Source organism: Eulemur rufifrons, chromosome 16 (assembly GCF_041146395.1).
Source record: "Eulemur rufifrons isolate Redbay chromosome 16, OSU_ERuf_1, whole genome shotgun sequence".
In the NCBI taxonomy this organism is placed as follows: domain Eukaryota; kingdom Metazoa; phylum Chordata; class Mammalia; order Primates; family Lemuridae; genus Eulemur; species Eulemur rufifrons.
In genome coordinates this window covers 30,046,354-30,059,439 of record NC_090998.1, presented here as the reverse complement: position 1 = coordinate 30,059,439, position 13,086 = coordinate 30,046,354, and the positions used below count along the sequence as shown (strand labels likewise).

The following is a 13,086-nucleotide window of genomic DNA, read 5'->3' as shown; positions in this document are numbered from 1 at the left end:
TATATTATCTCATGTTTTAATCTATCTTTTACATTTCTGTCTGTGTTGTATTTTTAAAGTATATTTGGTCAACAATACAAATTAGTTAATAAGTGCATGAGCTTGTAAGTGGGTGAAGCATGTCAAAAGAGAGGGGAAATACATTTGACTTATTACAAGAATTGTTAGAGATGACTGCTTTGAATTTCTGTTAGAAATTAACAACAAAAAAAGCCCTTCCTTATTTGAAAGCATCCAAGTACAGATTTGAGGTAAAAAGAACATATAACTCATTCAACCCAAAAGTAATTCATAAAGCATTTGGAAGATTGGCTAGAACCAATAAACAAGATAGGTCTATTCCCTGAGGATATGATTCTGTAAGAGTGTGGTTGTCTACCTGCCAAATTTGCAAAGTGAATTATAAACTGGAACCTTTTAGGAAAGATTGCTGAGCACACAGGTTCACGTGTGCAGTGAAGGCAGTTATCTTTTACAAAAGGGATTCAGTAGCAAGAGAGATTCCTTGAATTAGTAATAATAAAATCTTTTTAAAAATTCTCATTTCTGATAATTTTTAAAGAATTCCCTTTCAGGGTGACTTTATTTGGTGTCCAATACTTAAGGATTTTGGGTTAAATTCCTATTTTTTGGGAGTAGTAGGGAAAAATAGAGATATAATATGAAACTCTACTTTAGATTTCTAACAATGTAAATGAATTCAAGGTGAGAAACATAAAGGATCAGAATTATTTTAATTGATTTTATTGGTGGTAGAAAAGTTTCTAATGGAAAATTATTGTGCTCCAGGCAAAGACTTACGGAATCCAGGGACATCTTCTTTTAGAAGATTTATCCCTTTTATGAATCTCTGAGGAAATATCTTTACAGAACTATTTTTTCCCATAAGTGTTAGGCCTTGTGAATAAAACATGGTATTTTGAATTCCAGGTTTGTTCCCAAAGGTGCTAGTGAACCTACTCATCTTAATGCCATTAGCAGAACTACATAGCGTGCTTTCATTTGCATAATTTAATTACATAAGCCAAATCATTAATGAAAAGATTAATGACAGGCTCATAACTGGTGTGCATAGGATTCTGCTTGGTGTACTAGACCAGAGGACATTGAAACTGTACTTTGTATACTAAATTTTTATACCCACAAGGCAATCCAAAATGCATTTAATCACTTGGTTGATCTCAGAAGGTACCACTTAAATTTTTGCTTTAGGCATGTTAATGGCTTATTGGATTATTTTGGCCACACAACATTAGCCTTCAGTGAAGGTGTATATGTTTTTTTTTAACATATTTTCTAAATATCATGCATATAAACATATTTATTGGTTGTATTTTAAAGTTTCATTTGAATGTTAATTGTTTGGATCATGAAATGGCTTTTCTCATAGAAACAGATTTATAAGTGGGGCAAGATTCTTTTATTAGAATATAAAGCTAATTTAACCTATATATAACTGAACTGCATTCTAGGGTATATATTCATGTAGTCAGACAGGCAAAAAATATATGCCAGACACCTGTTATGGTGCCAGTGCCTATGACAGTCAATAAGACAAACCAGGTCTTTGTCCTAAAACAGCTTACATTTTGGAATTGGAGAGGTGAGGTGGGTAGATTTATTCAATGAACACAAACGTAAAAAGTGATTAAGATAATTTATTTTCTCTATGGTACTTTTATTAATAAGATATCAGTACTGAGAGAGTGTGACTAGAGAAGCAACATTAGCTAAACACTGAGATTCCCCTTAACCAAGCAGCATGGTTCTACATATTTTCTCACCCTGGACATATTAATATATAATACTTACCGAGAAGAAGGATGGAACTATTGAAAATCTAGGGGAATAGCATACCAGGCAAAAGGAAGAGCAGTACAAAGACCTTGAGTCAGGAAAAAATTTGAAATGTTGGTGTGACAGAAAGGTGGTCACTATATGTAGAACATTGTGAATGATGAGGAGAGTAGACTGAAATAGGTACATGGGAATCAGGTGATGTAGAGGGGCCATGGTTTAAAAAGAGTTTGGATTTTTTTTTTTTGATGGCTGTCATTGGAGGGTGATGTGATCTGATTTATGGATTTAAATGGCGACTGTGGCAGCTGAGATGGACAATGGAGTTGGGGATGTAAGATTGGAATTAAGGAGATGAGTTATAAGGCAGTTATAATTTGGCTAGATGAGCAACCTTTGGTGGTTAAAGCCATTGAAGTGGTAAAAGTGGTTATGTTTGGAATATATTTTGGTAGTATGATTGCTGATTAATTGAATGTTAGGTGTAAAAATAAAAGAAGTTAGAATGGCTCCTAGGTTATTGGTGAGACCAACTGGGTAAATGGTGATGTGGTTTATGCAATGAAGCATTAATACATCAGGGGCTGAGGTTCAAGAGACCCATGGTAAGGCCAGGTTGATGTTAAGTTTGAGACCCCGATAAGCGTCCACATGAAGATATTGATTAGAGATCTAGATTTGGGAACCGTCAGTCGATGGAGTTCCAACTCAAGAGTTACGTAAAGAAAGTACAAATGGAGAAGAGAAGAGGATAGAATCTCAAGGGAGGATTAGCCAGAATTATCATTTTAAAAGCCAGTCAGGACATGTCACTTTTCAGTTCAAACCCTCCAGTGACTTTTCTTCACACTAGGACAGAAAGCGGTGTTTGATGTGGCCCCTGTTTTTTTTCTCTCCTCCTACTCTCTTCCTTGCTCACACTGCTCTGACCCACCAGCTGTCTTGCTTTTCCTTGAGCACCCAAGTACATTCTTGTTTCAGGGACTTTGTTCTTACTTTTTCTCCTACCTGGAATGCATTTGCTCCAAATATGCACATAGTTCTCTCCCTCACCTTATTCAGGTATCAGTTGTCACCACTGAGAGGTCTTGTCCATGTACTCTGTGTAAAAGAGCTCTCTCCGTGTTATCCTTTGATGCCTTTTCAATAAAAGCTTTCTTTTTCTATGTACCTTCCTTCTGGTCCTTACTAGATGATGAGAGCTAGAGAACTAGATGTTCAAGCTAAAGCATTTATGACTGATGCTCTATAAATGGATATGTTTCCATTTGCATTTCTAGTAGGATCTTACAGAATCTGCCTTAGACTTTGAGACAGAGATAAGGATAATAATACTTGAGATGGGTTCAATGATATGAACTTCAGCACTCATTAAGTTTTATTGGGTTGGGATTATTTGCATGTAAAACTGGCCCTTACTCAGGACTTAGTATTTAATAATGATATCATGTGATAGTATTATGTCATATATTTAATAATGCTATAGTATATATTTAATGAATTTTCTAGATATTTGACATGTCAACTGTCTCACCATGTTTACTGGCAGTGAGAATATTTGCTTATTTTCTGTTAGCATATTACATTTGAGCTTCTTTATTGATGAGAACTAGTGTTCTACAAAAAGTGATGTGCCCTGAGAAGGTAAATATTTTCCATAGTTTTTTTTTTTTATACTTGTGAATAGGATAGCTTTATTTTTTAAATCCATATATTATATATATTTGTGAAGATTAAATATATATGTGTCTATAATTTTTAAAAAGTAATTATTTTTGATCAATGACCATTCTCTTGTCATAAGCTTACTTTTCTTTTGGAGAGGTGGTGGCTTCTTTAACTGCCTTCATTTGGACTCATAGCAAGCCAAAAATATCTGGAAAATCAACAGTTGTGCTGGGGGAAAAGAAATAAGTAAACTCAGGGTTAGGCTCTAATTTTTGAAATTATATTTATAATTTAAGCTTAGAACTTTTATTAATCTCTTAGAGGTAGGATTAGCATTTTTGGTTTGTAGATGGTTATATCCATTGAAATGATAAATCTTTGCTTTGAAACAAAAGTTGTATTATTATAATGTTAAAATATGAACAAATTGTTTTTACTGAAATATTGAATGGAATTGTTCCATGTTGAGTTTGCCTTCTCCCCAAAACAGCATGTCAATAAGATAATGACCATTAAGAAGACAGGAGTCACTACTGGAGAAAAGAAGTACCATGTTCAGTTATTAAAAATGATTGCCATATTAACATAACCAAGTCATAAGTTGATATGATTTGTGTGAATTAATTAAGTATGAAGGAAATCAGAAATATTAGCAAGAAGTATCAGCAATAAAATATTAGCAGATAATGCCAACAATAAAATTTTCACAGGCAATGAGTTTTTATTTCCTCACCAATTTTTTACCTCAATGATTAAAATATCGTAAAAGCAAGAAATTCGTATCACTTATTTTCTCTTGGTCTGATTGCCTTAGTAAGAATATGCTAAAAATCAGTTAAATGACAGCAAAATGAGTAGAAGCAATAGATTGACGCAAATCATGACTCTATCTTATGAAGAAATTAAATAATGAACAGTTGATTGCACACAATTACTGTGCTGTATTAAAACTGAACTATCAATAAACCTATTTAATGTCTTTTAATTTAAATTATCTGTTAATTAGGGAAATTATATTTTCAGATGCTTATTGATCACTTCATAAAACAGAAAAGTCATTTAAATATTATCTTCAATAGAACAATTGAATGTTTATGAAATTGTTTATGATGATGTTAGTGATAAACTACGTGTGTTTCCTTTATAGTAGTATAGAAATCAGAAATTTCACTTATAGATAGGGCCTCCTGGTTCATGATACCATTATTTTCAAAATGTTATCCATATATATATATATATATATATGTATGTATATATGTATACTAGTCAACATGTAAGTTGAGTTGGTATATAAGAAATATTTGGATCTTATAATAGCATTTACAGTGAGCATTTTTTAAAAATAAACAAATATTGCTCATGACTGTAAAGTGGCTTTGGAAAAGAAAATATATTATCTTATTTAGATAATTATATTATCTCCAGTATTGGAATCCAGTAACAAGTAATAAGTTTTGAATATATAGTAATATTCTTTTAACCAAGGGGAATAGGAAAGATGAGGGAGTCATATTTCATTAGATGCTTATCATACTCCAAGCATCTGAGTGTTTTGCGTATATATTCTCTGCATATATTAACCTATTTAGTCCACCCAATAACCTGTAAGGTAGGTATTATTTATTATGTCCATTTTATAGATTAGGAAACTGAGACATAGAGACATGAGTAAATGATTCAGTCTTGATACGAACACAGGCAGATTAGCCCCTCATAATTCTCATTCTTAAGAAATATGTTATACTACTTTGCAAAAAAAATATATGTGTAAGATCTTTTTAAAAAGCTATATGGGAACCATTAATAATTGTACCTAGCAAGCAAGATAGCAATTAAACAAACCAACAAATAAAACCAGTTCTCTTGCTGCAAATTTCTGTTTATATGTGTAGAATTATTAAAGCCTATAATATTAATGTAATTTTTATGACTATAGACAAGTAACAAACTACAATATAAAATAAAATGTAGATGGAGGGAATTGATCACTAAATAATTGGTACACAAGAAATAATAAAGTAGTAAATTTTAAGGAATAAGAATATAATGCAGAAGTATCACAAGAATAGAAGAATAAGCACCACATGTACTCGCCATCAAATTGAGACTAACTGATCAACACTAAGGTGCTCACACGGTAGTAACATTCTTTGGGGGTTGGGGGGTCGGGGGTGGGTAAACTGACAACTAATGGCTGTGGTGAGCATTGTAGGGGGAAAGGGCACACCTCAAATCATGGTTTGGGTGTGACAAAGTCATGACATGTAACCAAAATGTTTGTACCGCCATAATATCCTGAAATAAAAATGAAGTTTCACTTGAGATTTAAGAATGAAATAAATAAATAAATAAAAATCCTTTCAGCTTTATTAAAAAAAAAAGAATATTATGCATATAGTTAAAGTAGACATTTCTCTGAATATTAGCATGAAAGAGAAGAGAAGCATAAATGTGTTTATATATTAATCAGCTGGAACTTGATGGTAGAGCAAAACTTCCTTGAATTTTGAGCTATATGTTAGTAATAAATCTAGGTTGTTCTGGGAATAATTCAAACACATTCTCTCTGATTACCTGGTTGGTTGTTTTTTTTAACTACCTATGCAATGTGAAACTCATATTTTTGCTATAATGCTTTGTATTGCTGTACTCTCTGCTTTTCTCTTACTGTTAGGTCTTCCAGCTTTAATACCAGCATATTGAATTGAGGGTGATATTTGGGTACTTTTTAAGAGTCTTGGAATGCATTCTGTGTACTAACAGTGTGGCTTATGTACATTTAAACAGATTCCAAAACTGAATTCTATCAGTCTATTATTTAGATTGTAAAGTAATAATTCAGTCACTTCATAAATACTTATTGATCTCATGGCCAGTTTGAGGAGAGTCTGATAGCTAAAAAGATTGAATGAATTGGAGCATTTCTCAACTGCCAGACACTCTAAGCTAGATTTGGTCTGTATGTAGGTTAGAGTTGTGGAAAGGTGCTTGGCTTTATTACTGGAAATACTATCATGACCTAATTATACTGACTCATCGACTGAAACACAACACCAGAGAAAGAAATGATAAAGCAGTTCATAGTATAGCTAGTGTTTATTTCCATCTTTATGTAACCAAAATATCTAAAAATATCCGTTAAAGACAATATATTATTAGTAGTGTGTAAAATCCATAGGAAGCATCACCCATTAAGATGCCTAAAAAATGGATTTGGTAGAACTTTCCAACATAATGAGTAGGCGGTAAATATCATATGCTGATTTTTCCATTGTTAGTAGTAAGTGTGTTTTTTAGTAGGGCCTACACAAACACACAGAGGCATAAAACAACTACATAAATGCCATAAATACCTGGAAGGAAAACGTGCAATAACTGTAGAGATAATGTGCATAGATTCATAACATAATGTTTCGGTGCACATTTTGTTGATTTAATTATTTTAAATTTCATTTTTGTTCAGCAATGATGATGCCTATGTGTTCTCTTGTATTTGTTAGTATGTCTCAACCCTAATATTGCCTAATATTTCTCTTTTGTTCTCTTGAGTAATTTCAGCAAGTCTCAGCTTTTACTGAGACTTGCTACTCCATTGGCCAAATCTGTTTAATATGTAATATTTGCAGCTGCCCAGGAACATAAATATTCTTAGAAAAGAGTTTGCCACTTGTCTATAGTCATGTATGCTTTTTGCTGCTGACTCAGAAGACTAATGATACATTCCAAATCTTCAGTATTCAGCTCTATTTAGCTATCAGAGAAGTTCAGGTTTATTAAAATCCCACAACCATATTTGTAAAATCTGTTTTGACATTGATATCGGTATGCATTATTAAGGATATTTAGCTTAAATATGCTAAAGTTTTTGCCTTGACTTCTTTTTACATACTTGAAAGCAAATTTAAAATATTTGCATTTTAATGAAAGTATAGCCAATTCTGGCAGTCACCAAGTACCAGATTTGGAGTGATTTTTCTTGTCTCTCTCTCTCATGTACAAGAACAGTTTTCACCAAATCCTATCATTTTTCTGTGCACTGTTCCCTCTCCTTTGCTACAATCTCAGTTTGAGCCTTAGCATTTTGCTTCTTATTAACTACTGCAGCCTTCTGATTGATCTGGCTTCTAGTTTTTTTTCCTCACTCCTTAGTCTATTCTGCAAACAAGCACTCGAGTAATCTTCTAAATGCCTGTTCTAGTGTCCCCGAATTGCTGAAAGACTTTTGCTTACTTCTGTCCCAAGACAACGTTTTTGTCTGGCCAAGAGGGCCCTCTGCAATCTCAGCTCTTTGTCTCCATGTCTGCCCTTTACTTGCGCTCCTCTCTTTTCTCATTACTCTCTTGCCTATAAGTGATCAGTTCTCTAAGACTAGAATGTCCAATTATCTTTTCTCCACCACCTGCTCTGAGTCCTACCTGGCTCTCAAGGAAGTAATTGCTTTGGGAAAATACCCTCCTGACTATCCTAGTCTACACAGGTCTTTTTTCCCCTATTTTCACTGAGAGCAGCCAGCCCCACTCCCTTTTTTGTCCGCCACTGAATAGCATAGTTTTTACTTTTGTGGCTTGATAGGCTTTTGTGTAGCTGGGTCGCTTTCCTTTCATTTCCCAGAAGCAGAGAAGCAGCATGGCTTGGCATAGTGGTTAGGTGAGTAAGCCTTGGGTTTAGACTAATGGGTCTAGTCATGGTGCTGAGCAAGTTACATACTTTGTCTATGCCTCAGTTCTCTTAGCTGTAAAATGGGACCAACACTAATTCCTAACCATGAGTTGCCTTTTTTTTTTATTTGAAAATAGTTATTTTTCTGTAATACCACTGAACTAAGTATACTGCCTTGCACACTTAATAAATAGATTTGTTTTTTTAGGAAGACTTAACACATTTTGTTTGCTCTTAGTCCTCTGTCTTTTCTTCTAAGAGCTTCTCCTGGGCTAGTTCACTGCACAATTTAGAGAGATCTCCCACCTTCTTGTTTAGGATAAGATAATAATTTGAATCCTATACACGTTAAACTAGAGGGCATGTGTCTATCCGTGAAACACCTCCCTGTTTTCTTCACCACGTATCCAGGTGGTGTTGGAGCTCTTATTTTATGGACATGCAAAGTTGGATTGTATTTAAATTCTTAGGTGGCATATCTATCTAGAAGCAGAACATGTGAGTTGGTGCTGGCTCTGCAATTTACTGACTTCTTAGAACATAGAAGACCAACCTCCTAGATTAGTTTCTTTATATGTGAAATGCAGTGTTAATATCAGACCTCTCATTTTGCAGGGTTATTCTGAGTCTTGAAAATAAGAATTATCTAGTTGTATGTTAATGAATGTTATCATGTATTTTACTTAACTCATTTTTAGGTGCTTACTATTTGCTAATATTAATTAACTAATGCAATAACCAATTGAACTCTCAAAACAAATCTATGAGGGGGTACTAATACATTTTAGAGTGGAGAAAACTGGAGAGCTTAATGAATTGCTCATAACCATAGGTAGTACACGATGGTACTTAAAATGACACCCATCAGTGTGACCCTGGACCCCAGCTTGGCCAGTACATCACACTGCATTTCTCTAGGTATTAATGGGATCATTAACCACCTCTGCTGTGTGCTGTCTTGATTTGTCTCTTCAGTCAACAGTTTTTGTAGTTTCAGAGACATCCAAAGTCAGGGCAATTGTGTGTTCAAAACCTCAAACTTTTTTCCATTTTCATTTTAGCTTAAAATATAAAAAGAAAAAAGACGCAATATTTGAAAACTCAAAATAACAAAACTGCTTTGTGATTAAAAGCACAAAATGCTGTGCAAACTTACGTGAAAGTCACATGCTAAAATTAACGCCTATTGAACTTATTTATATTGGAAGTTAGAAAATTTCATATTTCAGCAATGAAAATAATGCAAATATGCGATATACAAAGTATATGCTGTAAAGATAGTTTGAGAACTTATGAGCTTTAATCCTTTTGTCTATTTTAGGACTTTCTGGGACAAGTGTTTTGTACGTTGGGGGAGATTGTTGGTTCACAGGGAAGTCGCCTGGAAAAACCAATAGTGTAAGTATTTTTTAATTTAGACAATGAAATGTTAACTGTTCAATTTCTATTTAGGTAGTTTGGAATTGATGAATGCTTGGTTGTAGACCAAAACCCAAAAGTGGGTTTTTAAATCCTGTTTGAGCTTTTTCTTCCAACAAATAATTTTGACACATTTGACATAAAGAATAATTTCTATTTCAGCTGTCATGTGCCATGATAAAAAATATTCACAAGATGAAGTGAGCAGATTTAAACAAGAAAATGTGTTGGTTTCCTTTTTTTTGGTTGTACTATTAGTTGTTAGATTTGATACTTTTTTGAAGACTTTACTCTTTTGAGTCAGGAACTATATGTAGTACCACCTTTTACACTATGTGTTTAACAAATGAATTTTTGGTGACTAAGATTTTAATAATAATTTTTACCACAAAAGTGAAACTTAGACAACTTTATTGAAGATGTTCATGTTACATTTTTCTTATTGAAAAAGATACAGTTCATTTCATTTTCTAAATGTATGTAATTAATCTTTTATTTAGCCTTTGACTTTATTGGACCATCATCTCAGGCAAATATTAAGAAAACGGTTTAGAGGTGGGCTTATTGTTTGAGCAGGGGGAGATTATTAGATTCTTCTAAGAAAGCTTAGGTAGGCAAGTTTTAATAGTAAGTGGGCAATGAAATGTAGAGTTATAATATAGCAAAGACGTTGGTTACAAAAAAGAAACAAAGAAACAAAAGTATAGGAATTGTAGCATGGTGACAATTAAATTCGTTAAATATGAGGGAATTAAATTAGACTTAAGATAAATAGAACAGAGGAAAGAAATGAGATAGGCAAATCAAACAGAAGAGTTTATTTAAAAATAAGAGAGTAAAATTGAATGTGATTGCTAAAGGAATGAGATTTTGGTTTTATTGATTAAAGCATACAGTGATACCTGAGCAGTTGGCTCAACCCAGGTGAACACTGGACTAGGAAAAACATTTTGTAGTCACCCATTCTGATGCTTGAGAAAAGACTGGCTTTTATGAAAAACTCTAGATGTGAGAGAGGCATGTATCTAGAGTAAGAACGTGTGGATTGGAGAACAAGGCTGAATGTGATGTTCCAGTGCTTTGAGAGACGCTGCAGTTTCTATGCAAATAGCATTTTACTCCCTTACCTCAACCTCAAATGAAAAGCAACTGAACCCATTCATATTTTTTGTTTGAAAAAGCACAGTTGGGTAGAGGGTAAGAGTGAAGTGCTGTTTGCATGGAAGCTTGATCTGCCCGCATGTCAAAGTAGCTCTTCAAGTCAGCTGGTTCACTCCATGGATTCTTTTAGATCCACACTCATCCCTGCTAGTGCCTGCGCAGTAACATCCTCTTCCATGTACTTTACTTTTTTCCTGCATCAATCCAGTGGGCAAATGTTGGGGAGAGATGGGAAGGTTGGAAAATATGAGGTATTTCAGTGGACGAGGGAATGGCTTTGGAAGTGAGGATGGAGCCAGGGAGAATATTGGAGATGCTGCAAGGTCAGGAAGGGTTTTTCCAGGAAGCTTGGTGACAAATACAACTGCTAAGATGCCATGTTTTATCACATAATATATAAAAGTAATGGACTTTATAAGGTGTGACAGAAATGTTGAGGTTCACATTGGAGAAACAATAGGTATTTAAGATGTAGCTCTTACATCCATTCTTCGTGGCCTGGCCTGTTCAGCTTCTCCACCCACCCCACTGCGTGAACCTGCCCTGCCAGGCCTTAGCTGTCGAGTCAAAGATAACCTTGTAGGGCAGTCACTAAATAGCCTACAGTTTTTCATGGTCTGTTCCTCATGGCTGGAGATAGAAATTGAACTTGCATACCCTCCTGTTTGAAGACATTACTTTTTGCCATCTTGTTAGAGAGTAATGTGATTTCCTCTATCTGGGTGGATATAGGCTTCTGAATTGCAGCACAGGACACCTCCTGAGGCGAATAAGCCACCCACAATTAACACACGATTGACTTATGGTGATCTTATGGTGATAAAAAAACTTCCTGTATCCCAAATGTTATTTATCTTAAATAGCATTATCCAAGTGATTTAGCTCTTATGTACTAATTTGTTTCAGATTAAAGATTTATTTTCCAATTAGTTTCCCATTTATATTCTAAGTTATTCAAAATATTCCCTTGTTTTCTTTCCTTTAAATGGCCTACTTTAAATTATTTTCTGATATGACATTCTGAATAATTTCTTCTAGCTTTTTAATTGCAGTTGTGTTCTAATATGTCCTCAGTTGGTAGTCTTTTGAAATTGATGATAACTGTAAACTTTGGGGATTTAAAGGAAAGAAACCATAATTTTAAATGACTGATTATTCATCAAGCCTTTGACAACTAAGTTAGGTTTATTACAAAGGAAAAATGGTGTCTCTTATGTACCCTCATACCCTATTAGATAATCAGACTTCAAATTTTAACTCATTCTTCTTTACTTTCTGTGCCTTGGTTATTGTTGTAATTTTTTTAAATTAGGTTTTTCATTTTATTATGAAAACAAAAATTATTTTTAAATGTTGTGTAGGAAGTAAGGCAAAATGATTTGAAATTGATGCTCAAGAATTTTTAATTTACTTTTTATTAGCAGCTCAAGATTTTTGCAATTTCCAATAGTCTGTTCTGTTGGATTTAAGCTTTGAGCAAACACATTCTTCATATCTCAATTCCACCCCACACTTTTGGTCTTTTCTCTGAACCCTTCTAAAATGAGTCTTGTGCAACTTAATTTGACTGCAACATTTACTGTGCCTTCCTGTGACTCACTGGCTCCTCTCTTTAGATTGTCCCGTTATTATTTAACATTATACCCACTCAGCAGTGTGTTTTCTCATGCTGTGAGATTGTATCCAATTTTCTGTGTGCTGTCAGAGAGTCTTACATCTTCTATCTTTAGGGATCTCAGTGATGGATTCAGCAAAGGCTTCCAAAATGCTAGAATCAGCACTAGTTTAAGAAAGATTGCCATTCTCTCCTCTGGGAGGAAAACATTTATTATGTTCATCAAGTAATAGACCTGTTTGTTCCTGTTATTCTCAGCCAGGCATGATTTTGTTCCATAGAAAAGGATGGGGCAAGAAGGCAGACTACTGTTTGTGATTAGAAAGTAGATTCTTACTCTAGGGAGGAGTAGGAACCCCAGGGGTAAGGGTGCCAGCAGGTGTTCTGGCTAACGGAGGTTCAGGAGGGAAAAGGCTGTGTTCTTTGGAGGCTGGAGTAGCAGTTTGTGCTCTAGGCAGTCGATAGTAGGTGGAGGGTAAAGGGAGGGATCGTGGATGAGTGAGTGTCCTGACAGTGGCCAGGGGCATCTGCTGGCAGGATAGTAGGCACAAGTGTTTGTGCAGAGGACAGGGACAGGGACTTACAAACAGGGGATAATTGGAAAACCAGCTTAAGGGTTCAAGGACAGAGCCAGACAGGTGCTGGAGTTCAATAAGAGAAATGTGGTGAAAGGAACAAAGCAGAAAGGAAGCTTCACAATAAGGAAGAAAACAAACATAAGAGAATAGGGCTTGAGGCTGAGCCTGAATTCATTGGCTAAAAGATCC

General features: G+C 34.6%; 1 protein-coding gene across 4 annotated transcripts in view; it reads left to right on the top strand.

Annotated features, from left to right (window-relative positions):
- The window catches only part of CPNE8 (copine 8), a 228,374-nt gene that overhangs the window by 59,281 nt on the left and 156,007 nt on the right, over positions 1 to 13,086 (top strand). For 3 of the 4 annotated variants that reach the window (XM_069489292.1, XM_069489289.1, XM_069489291.1), the window contains exon 6: positions 9,446 to 9,522. In XM_069489292.1, coding sequence (XP_069345393.1) covers positions 9,446 to 9,522 — 77 coding nt within the window. Of the gene's footprint in view, positions 1 to 1,185; positions 1,189 to 9,445; positions 9,523 to 13,086 lie in introns of all 4 variants that reach the window. The other variant, XM_069489290.1, reaches the window with a different exon arrangement.